At 53.7% G+C, this 23,565-nt stretch overlaps 1 protein-coding gene and 1 long non-coding RNA gene across 2 annotated transcripts in view; one reads left to right on the top strand and one right to left on the bottom strand.

Annotated features, from left to right (window-relative positions):
* Positions 1-23,565, bottom strand: part of LOC135245427 (uncharacterized) — a 71,839-nt gene that overhangs the window by 18,092 nt on the left and 30,182 nt on the right. The window contains exons 4-5 of the long non-coding RNA XR_010327239.1: positions 21,587-21,663; positions 20,466-20,543 (exon numbers count right to left, since the gene is read on the bottom strand). This is a non-coding gene — a long non-coding RNA (uncharacterized LOC135245427). The remainder of the gene's footprint in view (positions 1-20,465; positions 20,544-21,586; positions 21,664-23,565) is intronic.
* LOC135245858 (prickle-like protein 1) lies at positions 923-17,363 on the top strand. The gene is made up of 8 exons (XM_064319210.1): positions 923-1,196; positions 10,617-10,799; positions 12,699-12,812; positions 13,314-13,451; positions 13,853-14,056; positions 14,425-14,611; positions 14,783-15,643; positions 15,876-17,363. Exons 2-8 carry the CDS (start codon positions 10,629-10,631, stop codon positions 16,772-16,774), a joined length of 2,574 nt encoding a protein of 857 aa, XP_064175280.1. The 5' UTR covers positions 923-1,196; positions 10,617-10,628; the 3' UTR covers positions 16,775-17,363.

The raw sequence follows: 23,565 nt of genomic DNA, 5'->3' as shown, positions 1-23,565 counted from the left end.
CAGGAACTGCTCAACACCATAAGTAATAATAGTAATAATACACAGTTGGAGTACACCAGAGAGAATGCAATACTAATGAAATTATACAAACGAAGTGCAACAGTAGTTTTTTTTTTCCAAACAGTAACTGTAAAATCTGATTATTGTTTTTATTTAATTTTTTCAATGTTGTACATTTTCTGTGGAAAAAAAAAAGATTTTTTGTTGGTTTTAATTTAATTAAATTAACTAATAATATAACGGTTACCAGTGGAGGTTTCCGGTCCCTCACTCTGAGTCCAAACAGAGCCCCGTCCTACATTCACCGATTCGTTTTCAGCTCCGATCCCAGCGAATGGAAAAGACAAGAAAATCACACAGAAACTTCGGCCGTTGCAATAAATATGCACGCACGCTTCACGTTGCTGCTGCACGTGAATGTTCCTCGGCTGGACACTTCAAAAAAAAGCATTTATTTCAGCTGATGCGCTCAAAAATGCGAATCTGCCTCCCAAGCGACCATTTATAAATGCTCCTTGGCCACCTGAAGGTACAACCTATAAGAACCTCTTTTCACTCCGGGCCTGTGTAAAGAGACCGCAATCTTCTACACTTCATCAGATACGTAGCCTAATCTAATTATGTGGTACAAGCACAATTACTAGGAGTATCAGGGAGAAAAAACGAACTGAAACGTTTCACTTTCACTGCGCTACGTCCGTCATCCTGACTTATGAACAGCATAAATAAATAACTCAGAAAGGAAAGCAGATATTCCATGTTTTCCAGACTATAAGGAATGTCAAATCCACATAGGATTCGCCTGCTTGTGTGTGTGACTGCTTGTATTTGTGTATGTGTGTGTGCGCGGGCGCGCGGGGGGAGGTGTTTAAACCAATAGGCACGGAGTAATGTTAATGTAATTTCAGTGTGTTATGACATGCGCGCACTTTCGAATGAGGAGCTACCGAACTCGTCTGCCCACCTAAGCGCCGAGGCTTGTGCAGCTCAACTTTAAAATCAGCGTGATTATTTTCTCCTGAAAAATGCGTTCGCTTACATTTCATCGGTTCTGACGGGAGGACGCATTTGGATAACCGCGGCGAGCTGTAAGCGATTGATTTCACTCTGGGCAACAGCTATACCAAATGTGATTCTATCCCACAAATAAAGGAATATTTAACCCAGGAAACTCCTCACCCTACTGATCAATTCACGTAAGTATTATCTTTGTTTATCACATGTATGTTGCATATGCGGGGGAAATAGCCGTATATTTGAACGTGACGCATTGCGTGGTTTCATTTTTTACTGTCGCTCAGTTGTTTCTTTGAGGTTTAAATGTCTTGACTGTAGTAAATTACTTTGTCGGTTCAAGAAGGCACAATTTAGCTCTTTGACCACAAGCTGGTTGTGAAACCTGTAATTACGCGTGTTCCAAGCTTACGTTGAACCACAAAACCCAGTTGCGGTTGTTCTTTATAAACGTTTGTTTAAAGAAGTGTTTGCAAATTGTAGGTTTGTTATTCAATACATATGGGCAACTTCACAAGAAGTATAGGCTATGCTGTTGAAGATACAAAGCCGTATACCCTTCGAATTGGTGGCGTTTTAGTTTGTTCTGAACTCGACTGCACCTTACCAGCAACATAAAGTAGCCACAATATTTACCGAATATTATATTACGCTCATTTCTAATAATGATTGTTCACATGTCTTCTGTAAGGGACGGTCCCACTCGCTGGTCAAAGCAGAAAGGTGTAGACTGACCTAAAATGTCAACAGTCGATGTTTCTTACTTCTTCAGCGTAGCGCGTAAGGCACACCGTTTTTGTTTTGGCTGATGCGTTAACGTAAACAATTTAAGCTTCCGTAACAGACTCCAAGAGAGAAAAATAAACCTCTCTTAATTAGTGTCACGCTAGAGACCGTGAGGCAATGAGGTGTAAGACTGCGGGTGTGTGGTGGGCCACGGGGATCCAGACGCAAGCTATGGACTCAGCTGTTGCCTGTCACTTTTGGTGACAACTGGTCGCCGCGCTTAAACTGTCTGCCCGCTGTCCCCACGTCGCTGTGCGTTGGGTCACTGTTACAAATCCCACGGGACAGGGTAGCGATTTTTAACCTTCCTACAGCCCTATAGCGTTATTACGCTTCCAATTGTTTTCAGAACAGTTTGGTCGTAGTAGGCGGGGCTTCGCTTGAAAGGAATTTTAGGCTGCAAAGTCCAAACGGCACCGCTCGAAAAAACTGAACACTTCACAGAAAGGCAGTATCCTCGGGGTTTCGGGGGGGGGGGGGTGTTAGTTAGGCACGCATGCTGTCCGGTCATGGGGTAGGGGCGGGTTTGGGCTGGCCTAAAATCTGTCACTGTGACCGCAGCTGGGGGAGGGGGGGCGCTGATTCTATCTCCCGGGCAGCACAGGCAGCCAAGAGACCACGAGTCCAGATTTAGTATTATTTATCGCAAACGGAACTATTTCTTTCAAGATATATTCACAGGAGAATCGGCTTGGCTGAGGTTGCTCCTGGCTGGCGATTCGTTTGGACCGAATAAAAGAAACCGGGTTCAAAATAAGTTTTCCCTGAAGATATTTTCCATCTTTTATTTGCTTCATCACCAGCAACTCGTCGAGCAGCGGTTGGGAAAATATGGATTTCTCATTTACAAGGGAAAGTGGGACAGAGTGCATTCAAAACAGCTACCGAGACGCGGGTGTCATCTAGTGGCTGGATTATTGGAGCGAGCCCTTGCTAAATTAGTTGTTCAGCCACGTGTCACAAAATATTTGCAAAATTGCATCCCCCCCCCCCCCAAATATACAATTTGTCCTGCAGCCGCATTTTAGATGACTAATTTTGGAATAAATTATTTTTTTTTGTGTTGACGCACTTCTGACCTGACTTAAAACGGTTCACATATTCGTCCTATTGGACGTTGTTCAACTGAAAGCTCAATTTCATTAAGTTCGCCTTATTATTGTTCACTCAGCATCTCCATCTTCACAGCTTCACTTCGCCTCGTTTCCACGTTAAACGTGAAATCTAGCGCGTGCCAGGTTACCCGTGTCTCCGGAATAAAGTGGACGGAACGCCTCTACATTGGGTGAACCGGTGCAACAGAGTACGTGAATACACTTCCTCCTAATTCATTAGCCCAGACGCCCACACGTTCATTGCAGACAACACGAATGCATGAATGCCAAGTATGCATTGAATGCTATTCATTTGCAACAATGGTACTGCTTCCATTTGTTTCCGACCGTAGTTCACTGCCTCGTCTTCTGAGTCACCCCCCCCCCCCCACCCTTCCCCAAATGCAAAGTTTTCACAGAGGAAATGAGAGCCGAACTCATGTCGTGGATACCCTGCTGGAAACGTTTTTTACAACGGCGTCAGCCACTTTGCATTGGTGCTTTGGCATCCCGCTTGGTTTTCGGGTTTAAACGCCACATCTCAACGCCACAATGTTGTTAGGCCTTACAAAATGCAGAGCAGTCCAGTACCCTACGGGAAGTGGGTATACATTATATTATTAATGCAAAGGGAAAATAAAAGATTTAAACAGAGCACACGGGTGCCAAATTTGCAATGTAACATTTTCAGAAACGTTTTGGCAGGCTTGCCGGTTACAGAGACCAGCACTCGGCGGAATAGATGTTTATGTTGGAACGCTGAGGTGAGGGCGTCCGATAGGATAAATTAATCCAGCATGAAGCGCGAGAGGAGGCATAAGCGGCCGTGTGTGCCGAGTCCTCACCTATAAGCGAGTCAGTCAGCGCGGATGGCCGCGCGGCGCCGGTGCGCGTATCCTGCTCTGTTGATTTAGCGCGCTCGCACAAAGCGGCGTGTGTGCTCGCTGGGAATTAATCACACAAACGTCTGGCTGAATCACGCTCAGCCCAAACATTATGGCAGCCTTTTATCCCCCCGAAGCGCGGCGTCGTGCCAAGCGGAGTGAGAAGCAGGAGACAGAGTCCATGTTACGGGGCTCCAGGAATAACACCGTCCTTTATATCCCAGAAGTGAATCAGCAGGAGGGGGGCAGCCATGAGGTGTCAGTTGCCCATAAACTCTGATGGACCTGGAGGGGTGGGGGGTGGGGGTTCACTGAAACTTGGGCTGTTTTTTGGGGGGATTGCAAGTATTGGTCACAAAGCACATGCGTATCTCCACATTTGTTATTCTCAGAGGTGCCAATAACGGCCGAAATAACGGATGCGGTTGACTGCTGCGCACGTTCCCTCCCACTGTAAACTCAACCTTGGCTCGAGCGGGGACGAACCACGTCCTGCCAGCGCGCTCGCTCACTCGCTCCAGCTAAATAGCGTTGCCATGGCGGCAGCACCTCCAAAAGCCCGGCCGTCGAGCAGAGGTCCCGGAGACGCCAAAGCCTCGCCCGTCAGGGGGGAGGAGCGGTGAAAGCGTTTAGCAGACGGGCGCGGGACGGGCCAGAAGTTACGCCGTTTTCCTGTCCCCCTTTACGGTTACGCGGTGAAAGGGGAAACGGAAAAGTTCTCAGAGTTTTTTTTTGGGGTGGAGGGTCGAGGCCCCCAGGGTGAGGTAATCATTTATAGCTTTGCAGACCACTGGCTTCAAGTATGTAGCCCCCCCCCCCCACCTCTCTGCTCTGTGTTTCTAGGCAGCGGTCTGGTCTTAGACTGGGGGGGGGGGTCAAGTATAATTGATGAAGAACAAAAGGTCGGAAGGAACGGCGTGGTCTCCAAAGTCATCACTTAAGGGGACTTAGCAGTGAGAAGATGAGGAATATGCCGGGGAGCCCATTGAAGCACAGCTTCGCCCTCTTAAGAGCCTGATGCAGGGAGCGTGTCCACGCACAGGGCGACTCAGACTCTGTCTGTCCGTTCCTCAATGTACTTCTTAGCTTGAACAACGGCCCATTAAAGACAGAGCAATAATTCATACAGTTCCGGCGCGTGTTCACCAAAAGAGGCCACGAGCCAAAAAAAAAAAACCTTGTCTCAACCGCATTCGGGATATTAAATTAATCGCAATTTGGCCTTTCTGTCAGGACCCCGCGACGGAACTAATTAGTCTCAACAAACGAGTGTCATTTTTTTTTTTTTGGCCCCAAAAGGCCAGACAGTCTCTCAGCGTTTTTTTGTGGCTAAGCGGCGGTCGAGTCTGAGCGCCGCTATCTCCAGCGCGCCGACCGCAAACTCGGAACAAGCGAGGGCCTGCCGGCGAGTTCAGAAGGGTACTCTCCCCTCCGGAGAAAGCCTCAGCGGAATTTCACCCGGGGGGGTCTTCAACATCTGGAATGAGAAGGGGGGAACTTAGCGCTCGATAACGCGGTACTTACCGCCGCTGAGGTCAATGCGTGGTTTGTGTCACCGCACGGCACACTTCCCTCTAGACGAAATAATGTGATTTTGAAATACCGCGGGGCTTTATTGGCTCGTATCGAGTGGCCGTTTGTCCGTTACTTTTTGATGGGTAATTATCGCTCGCGCTACTTATGGATTCACCGACTGGCTAAAAATAATCAGAATAAAAGCCTTTCGGTGCGGTTGGAATTTATTTTTCGGCCGAAGTTCGTTCGGTATGATAGGAGAGTGTTGCGTGCGCCGAGCGTCTGCCGGGGGGGGGGGGGGTGCAATCTCTCCCCCGGCCTTGCATCAGCGGCGGCCCGGTGAGGGTAATTACAGCATCGCCGTGGCTGACGCAAGGACCCCGTCCTTATTGCCCGCCTCCCCCCACGGGGGCCAGCCGCTCGTCCCTCCCTCCCCCCCCCCCCCCCTTCCAGAACGTTCTCTTCTCGGCGACTGTGAAAGGGCGGCAAGCTGCAGCCCTCGTCAGAACATTCAGTCTGATGGCTCCGTACCGTTTCAGTGCAAACTGGATTTGCCAAATTCAGCTGGTACTGATCCAGCCCGAGGCTAATAAGCTTCGGAATGACTGCGGACTGAAGTTCTAAACACGCAGAGGATCCAAATCAGTATTTTCATATTATTTATTAATACCAGTATGTTCACCCACTCTTGTCCTTGTTGTTGTTCTTGTCTACTGTGCTTCCTCGCACTCCACAGACTGTGTGTGGCATCCAGGCTACTTAGTGTAATGGCCGGGGCTGCCCTGGGTCCGCAGATGTTCTCCATTAGTTGGGAGTGTAGGTAAATGGCTCTAATTGAGCAGATGTTGGAGCTGGAGCTCTTCCGCTGGTCTGAGTCCCCGGGGTGGGGTGGGGGGGTGTCTGTGCTGTGAATTCTGGGAATTTTGGGCGGGTGGTCCGCGGGCCGCGCTGGGCGCCCTCCTCCGGAGCCCTTTCGGCAGCTCCTCTGCAAGTTTGGAACAACACCGGGTCCGAGGAGAGAGACAGGATTTCCTGTCTCTAACAAGGCGGTTGCCTTTTTTCTCCTGAAGTTCCTGGTTTAGATAAGGGCTCGCGTGGGCATTTATGTCACCCAGGGCTGGTTCTGCAGCGAGCGGTGAAGTCTGAAGCTCCGGCCTGGACAAGGGAGCGTCTACAAACCGCCCTGATGAAGTTCGGTTCTGAAGTTCTACGACCGCTGGACCGTAACCGCTAAATGTATTTCCGACAAGAATATCAAGTGACTTTGTTTACAGCGGGCTTCAGTATTACAATCTCAGAGCCCTTTTTTTACGGTGAAGAAACAGACTTCAGCCCACCACCAACCTGTTAGTACCCCACCCGGGTGTGGCACGTCGGCCATTTTGCACAAGAACACACCTCAGCACACGTCAGCTGAGGCGGAGGGGGTGTGCGGCCGTTAAGCTGATTGGTTTAGACCGGATGTTATGGAAGCGCTGTTGAAATCGAACCCGACCTCGTCCGCCCAGTTCACACACCTGTTTGCGTGATGGTGATTAAAAAATAAAAATAAAAAGATTTTAGAAGATTTTTAAAAGGATCAGGCTAGCCTCTGGAATCTGGAATTCCTTCAGCTGTTATTTCACAGCCTTTCATTATGCTTCTCTTAAAGTGCTTTTAATTTATTGTATAACGAGGGTGTGGTTTGGCTAGGAGTAAACAGAGCTCGACAAAGGACAGACAGAGCCTCTCGGAGAGCCAAAAGGTGTGTGAGTAACACCCCTCCCCCCCTCCTGAATGCAGATGCATACACTGACTGACAAACGGACTCTTTGTTAGTATACGGTGTCCTCAGATAAAAGCGCTTCCTCTGTTTAACTGCCTGGGGAGGCCAGCCGCTCACACGCTATTGTTCCCACCGACGACCGAATTTTACTACCCACCCCCCCCCCCCCGTGCGCGCTACAGGGCTGATGGACCCAGGGGTGGCAGAATGTCACTGCTAATTACATGACTAACCCGAGCTAACCTGTGTGCCAGAATGCTTCAGAACTGTGCGGTTTAAAGGCTTTTCCAGTCTTCGGTGACATATTACAAGACATTGCATTGCCTATGCGCCCGAATAGGATTGGAGAGCGTAATCCTGTCAGTTTGGGATTTAGTCTTAACACTTGCTGCTCAGGATCCAGAGAGAAGCCCCAGAGCACCATGGCTTTGCCTGAAGCTTTCAATCCCGAGTGCAAGTTCTCTACAAAAAGCTGCGTGCCACCATTCGTTGATCGTCTTCGGTGTGGCGAACCAGCACGGGCAGAGACGGTCGGACCAAAAGCAAACATAGAGCACTCTTACGTATTTGCCGGTGTAGAAACCTTGGAGAAACAGGAGAGGAAGAAAAGAGGAGGGGTCGTTACAGCGGGCCGCGCTGTTGGGACGGACGTGGGTCGGGTGTTTTTTACGGAGCGAGGAGGCGGGGACCAGGTGCGAGGGGCCGTTCGCGGTCGCGGTCGACCGTGACGGGAGAACGGGGGGGGGGGGCGTAAAAGTCAGCCGGGGGGCGTAAAAGTCAGCCAGATTTACAAGTCAGCCGGGGCTGGCCAGGGTCGCAGGTCAGGGATGCGTGCGTTTCCCTCTTCAGCATTTTACGAGCACAATGCGACGTGAAGCAACCTTCACGATACCCATCTTGACACTGCTAGCATTTAACGGCACGGATCCCATTAGCAGTTAGCCTGCCACATACAATGCACTCTAAAGAGAGGCGGTATATGATCTTCGATTGTGACATCACAATATGGCCATTAAAGTAACCCTTCAGGTCACAGAGCATCAGCCTGATGGGGCTTACTAAGCATTTGAGTGACCCCCTTTCCCCAATACGCACCAGTTTAACGTGATATATGGCGCTGTCCATTACACTGTTATTATTACGCCCTATTCTCGGGCCAAAAGGCTTGGACGGGCCAAGTTTGGCCCCCCCCGGAGTATAGTTTTGGGCACCCCTGCAGTAATGAGCGTAATATTCCTTTGGAGCCGCTGCTGTTAAACGTTAACGGCTTCCGTTTCATTCCGTAACTTTATTTATAACCCCCGAGCTAACATAACATTTGCGTTTCAGTTTCAAAGCTGGTCCGTGTCGGTGCTTTCCTGAGGTAACTCGATGCTCCTCTCTCGCTGAGAGAGTCTTCTAGAAGCACTCCGCTTCTGCCGTACCCTGGAGTTTTATTGCTGTCAGACTTCCTGACCAGAAACAGTTGCCAGGGGTAGACCTGTATTTATTTATTTATTTATTTATGAATTTTATTTTCTTATTGCAGCTTTTGCTTACTTCTCAGTTCTACAACTGTGGCAAGTGACAAAAACTAGGCCGGGGAAAAGAGTTGGCGAAAGTACGGCTTTGTAAATTTGCACCCCGACTCAGACTCAACCTTGTTTCAAAACTTGGCTTGAAACGATGCCGGGACGGGCTGGTGAATTCTGTGCGGAGCATCATAGCGGCTTTCGCGGTGTCTATGGAAATCGCGCTGAATTGAAAGATTTCCCTCGGCGTTTTATGACCTGGTTACTTCCCGTACTTACGAGCCCACGCCTCGTGGAACCAGTTTATTTGGACGGGGATCGCACTTTGCATTGACATGTTAATGCGCTCCCTCCGGAATCGCGGTGGGTGGGGGGGGGGGGGGGCTGAATTATTCTACCCAGGGAGGTGGTTTAGGCTGGATGATGACATCACAGCTCAGGGAGGAGGCGAGAGATCGGGAGCTCCTCTCACGTCCCCCCCCCGCCCCCCCGGCTCTGAAGGGGGGGAAAAGGAGCTGCGGGCCACGGACGGGGTCCTGCGTTTAGCCAAATTAACTTCGGGCGCCTTCGTCACCCCGGGAAACCGTCCTGAAGGAGAACGGCGCCACGAGGGCGAGACCGTCGGTTGGCGGTTTGCGTCGCCTGCCCTGGCGCCCGTGGTTGGGAAGTCAGACGCCGAAGCCGCGTTGAAAGACGGCCTCGTTTGCGTGTGTCTTTTCAAATGTAATTGTGGGAAATAATAAGTTGTCCGGATATCTCATGGTATCTGTCAGGACTACATTTTCTTAGTCAAATTGCATGAAAAGTAAATTCATGCGTACGTCACATGATGTGAATTTTGTGATTGGGCACGCATAATATTAGAAAAACAGGAAGAGCTTAGAGCGGAAATAAGCAAATAAGAGTTCTGGTTGTGAGCACAGGTGTGTGTGTGTGTGTGTGTGTGTGTGGGTGCATGCGTGCTAAACTGTACGCAAGTTCGGGGTGTGAGAGCGGGTGTGTCCCCACACACACACGCACACACACGCTCTCTGTCTCTCTCTCTCACACACACACAATAAGTTGATTTATGCGGGCGGGGGGGAAACGCTATTTCGGTCGGATCCCCCAGGTCATGGCCGGCGTTGACTGTGGAATTTTTGTGGACGCAGCTTGAGATGCTGCAACTGCCGAAAGGCGTCCCTCAAACGCGTTTTCTCCCCCCCCGTGCGCGGTTTAAAAAAGGGGGCCGGGGCGCGCTCTTCAACAAAGGCACTTTTGTTGGAGGGCCAACAGGTGACGGGGTGTAACCCGAGCGCCTGCGTGCGCTGGATCTGAAAGCAGCTGGGTCTGCCTCCTATGTTTCGGGCAGAAAAACTCAACGAGGGGGAGCTGGGGGAAGGTCCTTGAGGTACTAAGCCATGAATGTAAATGGCTACATATACAGTACATGAATGACCTCGATCCTCCTACAGAAAAGCCCTTAATTACTGCCATGTAGAATCTTACCACTTCGGACCGAACGCATATTCGAGAAGGAGAGCTCTGTTTTCCGTACGACAGTACAAGCAAACCAACTGTGTTCCTTGCCCCGGAGGACAGCGACGAAAACGAGAGCGGTTTGTTAAAGGGAGACTGCCACGGGGGCACGCGCTGGGTTTCGGGTCCTCGGGTTTCGAACCCTACTGAACGCGGTTTAGAGTACGTTGTCCGGACCGAAGGGAAAACGGTGTCACTCTGGCCACCTCCAGTAATCCGGGTCAAACTGTGGTCAAAGGCCTAAGCCTGCCCGGGCTCAGGGCTGTCAGGGACCAATGGCGGGACACCTTTCGCCTTTTCACGGCCGCGCAGCCAGAGCGGTCTGGCCGTAAACGCTTCAGGACTGTCACCGCCGCGCGGGGGAGTGCTGACCCTTTGAAGAGCAGTTTTTTTTTGGGGATGTTTCGACTCAAAATTCCAAGTGTTCTAGAACCCCGGTTGCTTTCGGTTACCCGTGTGGGCGGGGTCTCTCGCTTCTCCCGTGACCGACGCCTTCTTCTCCCCCTCTCTCCCCCCCCCTCCCCCACAGAGCCTCGGCCGGATGGACCCGGAGGGCGCGGGCCGTTTCCGTGGTGGCGCCCCGCCCGCCGACGCGGCGGCGAGGGCCGGCAAGCTGGCCTCGGGGTTCCGGCGCGGCTCGGCCTCGGACGACGACTCGGGCTGCGCCCTGGAGGAGTACGCCTGGGTCCCGCCCGGCCTGCGGCCCGAGCAGGTGAGCCCCGCCCCGCCCCGCCCCACCCCCCTCCTAACACTCGCTTCTCCCCTCCCTCCCCTTCTGCAGGTGACCCAAGGTGCGAGGTACCCGTGAGGCGATGCCCATTTTAGTAGGAGCGCAGTAACCCGGGGAAGGGGCCAGATCTGTAGGGATAACGTTGAGCACTTTAACCGCGGTGCCGCCACAGAGACCCCGGGCTCTGAAAATACGCAAGCGATGATGAGACACGCCCCCTGAGGAGACCACGCCCCTGATGTGCCAGTCAAACTCAGCACGACGGGCCAATGCAGCACAGAGCATATATAACAACCGGACAATCAGCTTATGGGAGGGTTCAGTCAGGTCAGAGATCTGTGTTTGATTGCTCTCTGGCGGCCCCTGCTGGTCGATCGGGGCGCGCGCAGGCCGCGTACTGAAAAAAAAAAAAGGTCTTCCTCTGACCCTGTTCTGTGCGAGCTCAGCTGCAGCCTGCGGTGTGTAAAGAAGCAGCTGTTTCGGAGGAGAGCTGCACATAACTGGACGTTCCAAAACAGGGAGGGAATTGGATATGTACAGCTCCACACTGGGCAGAATATTTATTTAAAAAATGACACAAGAACAACAACAACAAAAAACGATAAAAGTGAAGCTAGTCCAGAAGGATGGACCTTGGAGGAAGCACCAAATAAACCACATAGCACGGCACACACAGACAATCTACTGAACGCCATTCAGCCCGGGGGAAATTTCCATAATGAGAAATATTGAATTAAGCATTATTAAATAAGCTCGCGTTCATGTGGAAACAGCTGAGGCTTATTGCGGGATGTCTGTTCCTCACTTTCACTCAGAAGTAACACTAGCCTCCCCCCTCGTGTCCCTCAGAAAGTCCCAATTATCTACAGGATGTGTGTACTTGCCATTTTGAAAAGTAAAGAAAAGAAAAGAAAAGAAAAAAAAAAAAACACTTTCACGAGAGGCCTGCAAATAATCACTGGCAGCTGGCGGGCCGAGCTCCTGGGAGGGACGGCGCTGAAAGAGGCCAGGGCTGCTTTTTAAAGGGGAAGCTCCTCTTCCCCCCTCGGCCGGGGGTCCATCGAAATAACCCAGAAAATAACCCTCGTGGGCTGCGTTCCGTGTGTCAAACACCCAAGCCTTGGTCTCCTGTGTAAGAAGGCCGTTTGAAGCGACGGTGCCATTGAGATGCGACTGGAAACGACGTCAACTCGGCTAACGAAGTATTTCATCTAAGCTAAGAAAGCAAAAAAAGAAGTTACATTAATTGCAACCCCTCTCTTTGCATGACATAGCCAATGGCTCCATACAAATGATGCCGGGAAAGGGTGTCGGGATGTGCACACATCCTCTGCAGTCAAATCAGTTTCCCCCGCGGGCTACATGGGGTGGAGATGAATTTAAACATTTGAACAGTTGTGTCATGCGTTCAGCTGGGTGTATAATGAATTAAATACAGTTTTACCTTTTACAGACGCGCTCACTGTCTCGCACGCTCACACTCATTCTCACATTCACTAACTCTCACACACTCACTCTCACACTCACTGTACACATACACTCACACACTTGTGCCATGCTCTGTCTCCGGCTTCTCTCACGGGTCCCAGTCATGCAGTTAAACTGCGAGGGCCCCCCAGTCAGGAGCCAGACCTCCACTAACCTGTCAATAATCCGTTTAAAACCCACAATCAAAGCTTTGCTCCAACACGTGCTTTCAGTAAGCTTAACAGATAAAGACCTCAGCTGGAAGGGACAGCAGCACACACACACACACACAGACTGGGAGGGGGGGCTGGGGGTTCCCCAGGACCGGGGCTGTGACCGCCCCCCCCTCCCCCCCCCAGGACCGCAGCGGTCCGACGGGCTCACCGCTAACCCGGCCTTCCCGCCCCCCTCCAGGTGCAGCTGTACTTCTCCTGCCTGCCTGAGGACAAGGTGCCCTACGTCAACAGCCCCGGGGAGAAGCTCCGCGTCAGGCAGCTCCTGTACCAGCTGCCGCCCCACGACAACGAGGTAGGGTCAGCGCCCTGAGGCGGCCCTCAAAAAACGCGGGGGGAGCCCCGGCGGGGAACAGCTGGGACCCCCCCCTTAACCCCGTTCCCCACTGCGAACCGCACCTGCGTTCGTCCAGGAGACTGTTCGCAGCCGACTACGCCCCCTCAGATAAAAAGGGCAGCACGTGCCCTGTTTAGCGTTAAGTATGAAGACGGGCGTTGGGCCAATGAGGCGCGGCCATTTTATGATTGGGTGTGTGTTAGGCCCCGCCCACAATGTGCCAGAGGGATTTCTGCTGTGGTGGCGATTGACGGGCAGAGGAGTCTCGCAGGGGGGCTGCCGGTGGGGTCCACGCGTGGCTTCCTTGTTTAAGGCTGAACGGCGTACCCCCTGCGGGACCCCTCCAGTGCAGCCTCTTGATATTTCTCAGCCCGTGTCTTGATGTCCTTCCGGAGGACGCGCCTGGGTTTTTTTTGCGAGACAGCCTGAACAGGGTTTCTCTCTCTCTCTCCACCTCAGCTCCGGTATTGCCAGTCCCTCTCGGCGGAGGAGAAGAAGGAGCTGCAGATGTTCAGCGCGCAGAGGAAGAAGGAGGCGCTGGGGAGGGGGAGCCTCAGGCTGCTCCCCCGAGCGCTGCTGCACGCCGTCTGCGAGCACGTAGGTCTCCCCCACCCCCACACCCGAAAACTCACGGCCGGGTTAGACTGAGATATACACGTGGGTTAAATGAGCTCTTTACACTGCAGAGGAGACTGAATATGACACAGCGGAATTACAGCGGACTGAGGCTCTATCACGGCTGGGTTAGACTGAGCTCTGCACGGCATTTGGGACTTAGACTTGCAGTCTCTACACACAGGCCTGTAAATGTTCTTAACGGGAACACTGTGACAAGTAAGATGAGGCTTTAATCAAAAGGAGCCAGAGCTCTTAGCCCTTGAATACTACTGTATTTGATGAGATCAAATGGTGACTGTCCCCGATATGGCACGGGAGAATGTGTTAAGTTGGCGGGTGGAAACAGGGTTGAAACACAGGCGGCTCTGTTTGGTCTGCAGTGCGGCGAGGGCGTCGCCGGGGGCGAGATGGCGGTGTTCGCCTCCAGGGCGGGGCCGTCCGTGTGCTGGCACCCGGCCTGCTTCACCTGCTCGGCGTGCGGCGAGCTCCTGGTGGACCTCATCTACTTCTACCAGGACGGCCGGGTCCACTGCGGCCGGCACCACGCCGAGCTGCTGAAGCCCCGCTGCTCCGCCTGCGATGAGGTGAGCGCCGACGAGACCGGGGGCGTGGCCTAGACCAGGGGGGTGTGGCCTAGACCAAAGGGGGCGTGGCCCAGACCGGGGTGTGGCCTAGACCAAGGGGGGTGTGGTCTAGACGGGGGGTGGAGTGGCCTAGACCAGGGAGGGGGGGAGTGCCCAGACCGGGGTGTGTGGTCTAGTCCAGGGGGGCGTGGCCAGACCGGGGTGTGTGGCCTAGTACAGGGGGGCGTGTCCTAGACCAAGGGGGTGTGTCTAGATGGGGGTGGAGGGCCTAGACCAGGGAGGGGGGGGGGGAGTGGCCCAGACCAGGGAAGGGGGGGTGGTGGTACCAGAGTGGACCGCAGTCTCTGACTTCCGGCGCATTCCCTCAGATCATCTTTGCGGACGAGTGCACGGAGGCGGAGGGCCGGCACTGGCACATGCAGCACTTCTGCTGCTTCGAGTGCGAGGCGGCGCTGGGCGGCCAGCGCTACATCATGAAGGACGGGCGGCCGTTCTGCTGCGGCTGCTTCCAGTCCCTGTACGCCGAGTACTGCGAGGCCTGCGGGGAGCCCATCGGTGAGCCAATCGCCTCGTCCCCCGGGCGCTGCCAACCGACCAATCCGCGGCTCCGGAAACAAAGGGTTTCTGCCTCTTGTGTTCCCGGTCCGTTTAGAGCACGTTGACTCAGCAAGCCGGTTTGAGGGAGGTGCTAATCCGGATGTTTTTCCCCTCCTCCTCCCCGTTCAGGGGTAGACCACGCCCAGATGACGTACGACGGGCTGCACTGGCACGCCACGGAGGCCTGCTTCGGCTGCGCAGAGTGCCAGAGCTCCCTGCTGGGCTGCCCCTTCCTGCCCAGAGACGGGCAGATCTACTGCTCCAGGGCCTGCAGCCTGGGCGAGGACGGGCGCGCCTCCGACTCCTCCGACTCCGCCTTCCAGTCCGCCCGCTCCCGCGAGTCCCGCCGCAGCGTCCGCGTGGGCAAGAGCAGCCGCCCGGCCGACCGCTGCCGCCGCTCGCCGCCGCTCCTCCTCTCGCCGCCGCCGCCGCCGCCCGACTACGGTTTCCCCGGCGACGGCGAGGACGCGCTGTCCTGCGGGCTGGCGCGCCTCAGCTTCGCCGACGACCGCTTCTGGAAGGGGCGGGACGAGCAGGGGGAGGCGCCGGAGGACCGGGAGGAGTGGGCGGAGCACGACGACTACATGACCCAGCTGCTCCTCAGGTTCGGGGACCGGGGCGACTTCCGGCGCCCGGGGGAGCCCGCCCCCGCCGGGCCGTGGGCCTCGGACGCCGAGGGCGGAGCCGAGGCGGAGCCGGGCGCGGGGGGGCGCCGCGGCCGGCAGAGCCCGGCCGGCAAGAGGTACCAGACGGACGCGCGCTGGGCCCAGTCGCAGGACGGGCTGGGGGACTCCGCCTACGGCAGCCACCCGGGCCCCGCCAGCAGCCGGAGGGTCCAGGAGCTGGACCTGGAGCCCGGGGCGGCCGGGTTCGAGCGCGGGCAGGGGCGCTGGCACGACGGCTCGCTGGAGGGCGTCGCCGACGAGCTGGAGCAGCCCGGGCGGGGCATCCGAGACTCCATGGACTCCCTGGCGCTCTCTAACATCACAGGTGAGGAGCTCCTCAGTCCCCACGCATAGAGCTCACACCAGTTTAACGGACGTGGCAAGATCACGTCAGGATGTTTTTAGCCGATGAACATACACGGCGTCACACATCACGTGTCTGAGCTTAGCGAAGCCTAAGCCGTTTGTCATTATAGATCCAGTAGCCGCTTGCATGTCCCCTGCGACTGAACTGAGGCTACGACCGAAACGCACACCGACCCCCTCTGTCTCCGCAGGGGCCTCTGTGGAAGACTGCAGGGAGGAGCCGCTGCTGTATTCCCTGCAGAGACTCGCGGAGCTGGAGAGCGGGGACTGCGAGAAGACGAGCAACATGGGCACGCTGAACTCGTCCATGCTGCACAGGAGCGCGGTCTCCCTGAGGAGCCTGAGCTCGGAGCTGGAGAGAGAGGAGGTGCAAGTGGTGGAAGACGAAGAGGAGGAGGAGGAGGAGGAGGAGGAGGAGGAAGAGGAGGAGGAGCCCCTCCCGGAAGAGAAGCCGCGTCCCCACCATGTGCCCCTACTGAGGAGGAGCCAGTCGCAGACCCGGCCGCCGCAGGCGAACTTCTCGCACGGCGTGGGGGACGTCGGGGTGCGCTGCGAGCAGCTGGAGGTGCGGCGGGCGCCCCTGAGCGAGCAGGCCCGCCGCCGCGTCTACCGCTTCGAGGAGCCGGGCCAGCGGCCCGACCTTCATCACCCGCACCATCGTCACCGCCCCCACCGGCCCCACCGCCCCCACCGGCGGCACAGGGCCCGCAGGACCTGCTCGGACGACGCCCTGCACCTGTCGCCCCGGGACCCGCGCGCCTCGCCGGCCAATCAGGAGCTCCGCGGCCAGCGGACCCGCTGCCACGGCACCTCGGACTACCCGCTGCAGGGCCTGGTGACGGACTGCCTCCAGGGCCTGTACGAGGACGACGGCGACGGCTGGTGCTCCACCTGCTCCTCGTCCTCCGAGTCGGAGGAGGAGGGCTTCTTCCTGGGCCAGCCCATCCCCCAGCCCCGCCCGCAGAGGTACCGTTACTACGGCGACGACCTCCCCACCCCCGTGTGCGCCTTGCCCTCGCCTCCCTACGACCCCCGGACCGCGTCCAAAAAGAGGAAGGGGCACAGGGGCAAGAACTGCATAATTTCGTAGGCCTCAGGGACTGAACTGACCCTCCTACACTGTCCCGCTGAACTTCATTTACCTTTTTTCCTTTAATAAAGTCGCCACGGACTGAAACCGTGTTCATATGCTTGCTGATGTGAGTGCTGGGCACAGGGTGAGGATCCAGCCCTGAAACCGCCATCCCGCCAAACCCTCTGGCCTCCCCCGTGAGAGGAAAGCCGCCTTTTAGCGGTCTCACCATTTACCTATTACCGCTCACCCAAATGCTTTTACGTATTGCTCTTAACGGCCCGCCCCGTCTCCTAGCAACATGCCACATAAGCCGTAGAACTGTGCGACAGCATTGCTATGTCCGGAAAAGGTAACGACAATAAACTATTTAATAAAGTAGTATTTAGAGACTAATGAAAATAAATATTTAACAGTGCGAATATTAATGTACATATTTGTAAAATTCAGATTTTAAAACTGATATTTTTATATACTTTTTTTTTTCCCCTGATGTATGACTTTTTGCCTGCAGCTGTGATACTGTGGAGGATCTCTGCTTTTGTTAATCCGGTTTTTAAAATAAAACGATGCGACACACTACACCTCTGATCGCATCATGAAGCCTACTGACCTTTGCTTTCTCAATGTGTGTTCTTTATATTAATATTAAATCAAACGTGGTCTGAATGCGTGTTGAGAACTCAAACGCTCTTGTATAACCCACCAGCATGGTTCAGCTTTCATTTACGGGTCAGAAGTACACTGAAAACAGACTTCCAATCTATGTATAAACGTAAAGAAACTCAAAACCGGAACATTATGGTTTTAGGAATAAAAGAGTATCGTGGGTTTTGAGGTTCGATTTTACTGCACGTCTTGAAAATGCATTGACTCGGACCAACCGTCGGTTTTTTGCTGCGCAAGCGTGCGAAAGGTTCAGCCCGGTCGAGCCAGCTCGTACTCGGCGTGGTGGATACACTCGGCTCGAACGCTTTTATGAGATGTGTATCTCACCCCGAGCGAACGGCCCTTCGGCTTGGGTTTCACAGCGCCGCGCAAACGCTCCAGTCCAAAAGAGGAACGCCCGGAGGGGGGGCTCGAGTGGACCGTGCGGCTGAAATCCGTACCAGATGTTCTCTTTCTCCATTAAAACTCCATTTAAAAAAAACACACACGTCTCTCCTTTTACCGAGCACCACATTTGTCAGCAAAGGGGAACTGGGATCTCGGCAGGGAATCACCGTTCCTTATATGTAGCCTGTTCCTCAGGAGTCAGACTAGAGACTTTGTGAGGAAGGGGGGGGGGTGTGAATGCCAACAACCAAGTTTTGTTACCAGCTGAGCTTTGGCTGACCCTACCCCCCACCCCGCCATGACTACAGATATCTGCATGGCAGTTCTTGGCCAATGAGTGCTCGGGATTGCATGCACAGAATCTTGCCTTCAATTACCGAGTCTACATTGCTGGTCTTTACTAGTGGTTGCAATTATAGACCAACACCACATTCTTCAGTTTCAAAATATGAAGCAAATATGCAGAAACAATTAACCATATAACCATAAAATTCCATCAATACATTGTGGATGGAAGTATTTACATATAACTACACTGTTTGTATCTGCTTGCATATGAAAATAGTTCAGTCGCTTTTCATAATCGCACCCAGTCCAGGCCTACCCACCTCATGCACAGCACTTCAAAGACATTTCCACTGCTAATAGGTACAAAAACCAAAGAAAATAAACGCAATGATATTAAACTGACTTCATTTAGTTGCGGTTTTAAAATAAGTTCTTCTTTTATCCTGAAAACAGCAGAGTTCTTATGCCGCACGATACAAAGAACCTTCCCTAGGTTCACGGGGGCCATTGCTGCACGGGGCTCCAGAGAGGAGGCCTGCATTCCGACAGGTGCGCGGGGACAAAGGGGCGAGGTGTGAGGGGCCCGTTAGCGAGCGGCTAAGCTATTTCGCGCCCTTCACAGCCGTCCCCGCACATTTTACCGCCCCCTTCCTCCCCCTTCCCCCCCGGCAGTCGCTTCATTAAAGCCATGCAGAGGGTCCCGGGCGCGAAGCCCCGCCCCTCTTTACCGCCTGCGTGCGAGCGCCGGACGCCATCGCCTTTGATCTCTCCTGGAAGGGCGGGTCCGGCCCGGATTCTCGCACCGCGCCACCAAGTGCCCTCTCTCTCTCGCCGCGGACCGGACTGCCTGTGGGGGGGGGGATGCCCCTCTGTCTGGCCTGCGCAGCCCCTGCGCTCTGAGGCCCGAGGGTGACCTCACACCGGCGCCGCAACGTGCCGTAGCGCCGTCGCATCGGCGATTAAAAAAAAAAAAAACGTACCGTGCGAACACGAGAAACACTCCCATCGCACCCGAGCCACAAGCCGTTTGGCTCAGTCCAGCTTCACCGTTATTAAAGTTAAATCTGCAGGGGACTCGAAGGTCAACGCGATTTCCCTTTAAAGACAAACGCCTTGCTTGCATTATGGGAGATGTATTTCCAGTTTCCGCAGCGTGCCGCAACGGATAGCGATACTTTTCTAACTCCAATTCTGACATTGCACGGCAAGAAATAACAACGTTCAAGCAACGGCAGGGCTGGGGGCAACGCGTCTGAATAGAGAGAGTTTACCGACACTGACCCCTAGAAACCACCTGAATGTGTGAAGGAGACAGAGACGGGGTTTCCCCATCTACTCCCTTCCTCTGCGCTGAGAAAGAAGGATGACGGATTTCTTCTTGCCTGGGAATTGTCCGCTTAACCAGCCTACATACAATCTCCATAAAGGCCAGGGCTCAATTAGAAGAGTTGTTCAGAACATGTTTTCCTTCCTCTTGGTAATGGGGTCAAAGCATATTTTTCTGTCCTTAACGAGGGGTGAGGCATGACTGCAGTATAATTGGTTACAGATTTTTAAGACCATTTAAGAAAATAAAGGTTCAGGTTTAAAAAAAAAACTAAAAAAAAACCTAGGCCTGAGTCCCGTCTGGACTCTGTTTAGTTCGAGCTGATCGTGTTTGTCGTACATCAAAACACAGCTAGCAGCCGCAAGTCTAGAATAATCCGCTGTGTGTTTCAACGCCTCCCCCCCCGACAAACGGCACGCTGTTGCGTTAGCCGCCGTTGGGCATGGCCATTTCCTGTACAGCGACTCTCGGTCCCGCGGATCTCTGGGTCCGATAGCACGGGCCCACACACAGGGAGTGACCCCGGGCAAACCTCATTTGTGTAGCGTACAAAAGAAACAAGCAGCTGAATCAAATAAGACTGAGGCATTATGGCAGGATGCACAAATCACCACAAGTGTAGAGTGTATTATAAAACAAACACAATGTAGTGTGTAATATATAATGAACCACATATTATAAACACAATGTACTGTGCATTATAAATTAAACACAATGTACTGTGTATTATAAATTAAACACAATGTAACGTGTATCATAAAATAAAAACAACATACTGTGTATAAAATATACAAAATACACCATGTATCATAAAGTAAACATAATATACTGTGTGTTATAAGCTAAATTAATCAGCATTCAACCATAACTATAATGTGATAATACTAATACAGACATGTGCAAAATACATAAAATTAGAAGCAATGATATAATTAACGCATCACCTGACTACTAATGGAGTCAGAATTAAAATAAACACTAGTGCCGCGCTGGCCTGTATGAGGTGTGTGTGTAAAAGAGCAGCGCTGAGTCTCTGACCTGGATCATTTCCCCACGTTCCCGATCCAGATCCTCCGCCACCTTCGACCAGGGGGGGGGGGGGTTTCCTGTCCTTTCCTGACTGGAAGAGCAGGGTCAGTGTTACCACGGCAACCCATGAAACAGGGTTCACACAGACATCATGAAATTAAACTGAAGGACTTTCAAGAACTTGATCATGCACTATTTCACCACGTGCATTAATCAAGCACAAAACAAGTAACTGAAACGTTTGTTGGTTCTCGAAAACAGTATAACACAATATTCAGGAAGACACGCACACATACATACATACGCGCACGCGCACACGCACACACACACGCTCACACGCACACACACACGCACACGCACACGCGCACACACACACACGCATACACACACTCACTAATCACACACACACACACTATCATACACACACACACACACACACACAACAAGCACGCACCACACACACACGCACACACACACACACACACGCACACACAATGCCCCACTGGGCTTGTCCGTCAAATAGGAAAGCTCAGAGTAGGGCCGAGGCGGTATACGCAGATGTTCGCTTAGTGACCTCTGAGATAATAAACCCCCCCCCCCAGGGGACCTGAGGCCGCTGACACGCACGTGACTGAGGTCCGCCGTTACCCCCGCTGAGGGGCGGCGGGACTCGGGTGAAAAATGGGGAGCCGCCGCCACCGCCGGGCTCTGATGTCCCGGGTGCAGACGGGCCGGCCGGCTCCAGGTGAGAGCCGTAAATCTGCCGCGCTCGGCGGCCAGGGCCCGCGGGGGCGCACGAGGGGCGGGGCTCTCGCAGGGAAAGGGCCGAAGCGGAACCCTCAGGGAGCGCGGTGGCGATTCGGGACTCCTCAGAGTCACAGAGCAGCCCAAACCCTCCACCCGCTCCTGCTCCCCGCCTACGGCAGAACGTGACCAGCAGGATCAGACGGAACGTCACGCTCTACTGATCTGTCCATTACATAATTAATCACAAAAAAACCCCCCAAAAAACTAGAATCAAAAGGAATCGGGCTGGAGCCCGAGGTTAGGGTTGGGGCCCGGTTAACTGTCGGCCTCAAAAGCAGCACATTATAAACCAGGAGAGGGAAGCCGCGCGAAATGAAACCCACCTTTGAAGTGGCCGCGCGGCTCTCTGGAGCAGCGCCCCCCGGGGGTCATCCACTGAGTGGCGGGGCGGGGCGGTCCTCTGCAGAGGAGGAGAAGACCGGACGGTAAATCACTCCACACACCGAAACGAGGAGAGAGCCAAAAACCTGACACGACACGACATGACACCAGAGCGTTTGGGTCGACTTCCTGTGGGGAGGGGGTTCTGCTTTCTTTTTAAATCTTTGACTTGTTGTGACTCGAGGGCTGCGAATGATGGGAAAGCTGAATCGCTCTCTCCTGAGGCGAAGCCCTCGCGTGCTAAGGCGGTCGGGTGCTCCGGAACGTTCTGGAAGCAATGCGTCCCGTGCTCGGGCAGGACGGGGGGGGGGGGGGCGTGGGTGAAGCAGCACGCGGACATCGGGCCCCCTGGCGCGCGATCAAAGCGAAGGGAACTCTCTGTGCTCCTCCCACACAGAGGCCCAAAGTGCTGAGGTCCTCACGTTCCTATGTCCTGATTCTCAGAAGAGTGGCTCAGCCAACGTCGGACCCCCTTTGTGGGACCCCCCCCCTGGTGGGACCCCCTGGGGCCTGCGAGAGGTATGAAGGTAATACGTACAGAAAAATAACTTCCTGTATGTTGCATAGTTCCAAGAAGCATTCAAACCAGTCAGGTTAGACATCGCTCTGCTACAAACAAACTACAGTTGATAATACTAATACCGACAAACTACACATGAAACACAGTTTGGTGGTCCAAATGAACAGTATTTGCTCTCTGACTGTGTCCCAAACCTGGGCGGGATTGGCAACCCCTGCCTTAGAGCAGCAGGCCTGCGTTTCATCAGACAGAGTCAACAGAAGGCAACGGTTTCAGCCTGAAACCGAGAGGGAGGTGATGAGGAACGGCAAACGCACTGCGTGGCGTTGGGCGAACGCATTTCTGTGGTGCAGGTCACTCGGTGGTGATAAAGCTAAATCGGCTGGTAACAGGCAAGTCTGTTGCACAGAACACTCCGGATGAGCATTTTAGACTCCAAGCTTTTCAAGGTTAAATACAGCATCTCACCAAATATGCACCTAACAGATTATTATTTTCATGGATATGTCATATTTCTACATTTCAAGGCCGTGTGATCCCTGAATAGCTGCTGCATCAGTTACTGTATGAAGTGAGCCAGCGATCCGTTCATAATTACGTTTTAATTGAACTTCTTCAGTATTTAAACCGTTTAATATGGAAGCAAATGCCTATTCAGTTCTCCTGCAAATCAGCTTAATTGATTTAACTTAATTTGTGACCGTCGTGATTGGTTGTTAATGAGGCTGGGCCCCGAACCCCGTCCAATAGCACGTCCGATACGCGTGAACGCGCGGCTGCCGGAGGCTCGAGGTGTCAGAGGTAATCAGTGCCGTTCTGGATCAGTAGGACCGCGGAGCCGGGGGAGAGAGCAGCCCTCCCCCTGATTGGGGGCCTGGGTTCGAGCGGCGCGTCAGTGCGTAACCGCGCTGCCGAGGCGACGTCCCCCCCGGTCGAACTCCCGCACGTACGCCGCCTTTTCGGGATCGGGCTCTGCCGCGGTCGTCGGCCGGACCGCGGGAGGAACCTGGGCCCGCCGGGCCGGCAGTGGCTCGCGGTCTCTGCGCCAGAACAACACGCCCTGCGTGTTAAAAGGGTGTTTGCGTGCTGCCCGGCCGAAGGGTGACGCGCAGACTTTTTCATCTTTGCAGGAAAAAAGTTAATAATTTCACGCTTCCCAGATGCTCATGAATTGCAAATCCGAGCGCGGCGAAGAGTGAAATTCCATCGGAGTGAAACGCAATTAAATATTTCCCCCCACCGAGACAAAGTGGGGATAAAAGGCAGGGGAACTCAACACAACCACCCCATGATGTGCAAAGATTCTGCTGCTCACTATCTCTCTCTCTCTCTCTCTCTCTCTCTCCCTCCCTCCCTCCCTCCCTCTTGATCATTTCTGAAGACCAAACCTAACCTTACCAG

The sequence above is a fragment of the Anguilla rostrata genome, chromosome 19 (assembly GCF_018555375.3).
Source record: "Anguilla rostrata isolate EN2019 chromosome 19, ASM1855537v3, whole genome shotgun sequence".
Taxonomy (NCBI): Eukaryota; Metazoa; Chordata; class Actinopteri; order Anguilliformes; family Anguillidae; genus Anguilla; species Anguilla rostrata.
This window is presented reverse-complemented; position numbering and strand designations above follow the sequence as displayed.

What these genes read in the sequence shown, in the direction of transcription:
- LOC135245858 (XM_064319210.1), top strand. Translation starts at nt 10,629, where the DNA reads ATGGACCCGGAGGGCGCGGGCCGTTTCCGTGGTGGCGCCCCGCCCGCC. An exon ending in TGCACGCCGTCTGCGAGCAC is followed by an intron (nt 13,452 to 13,852) that starts GTAGGTCTCCCC and finishes TTTGGTCTGCAG; the next exon opens with TGCGGCGAGGGCGTCGCCGG. An exon ending in GGCCTGCGGGGAGCCCATCG is followed by an intron (nt 14,612 to 14,782) that starts GTGAGCCAATCG and finishes CTCCCCGTTCAG; the next exon opens with GGGTAGACCACGCCCAGATG.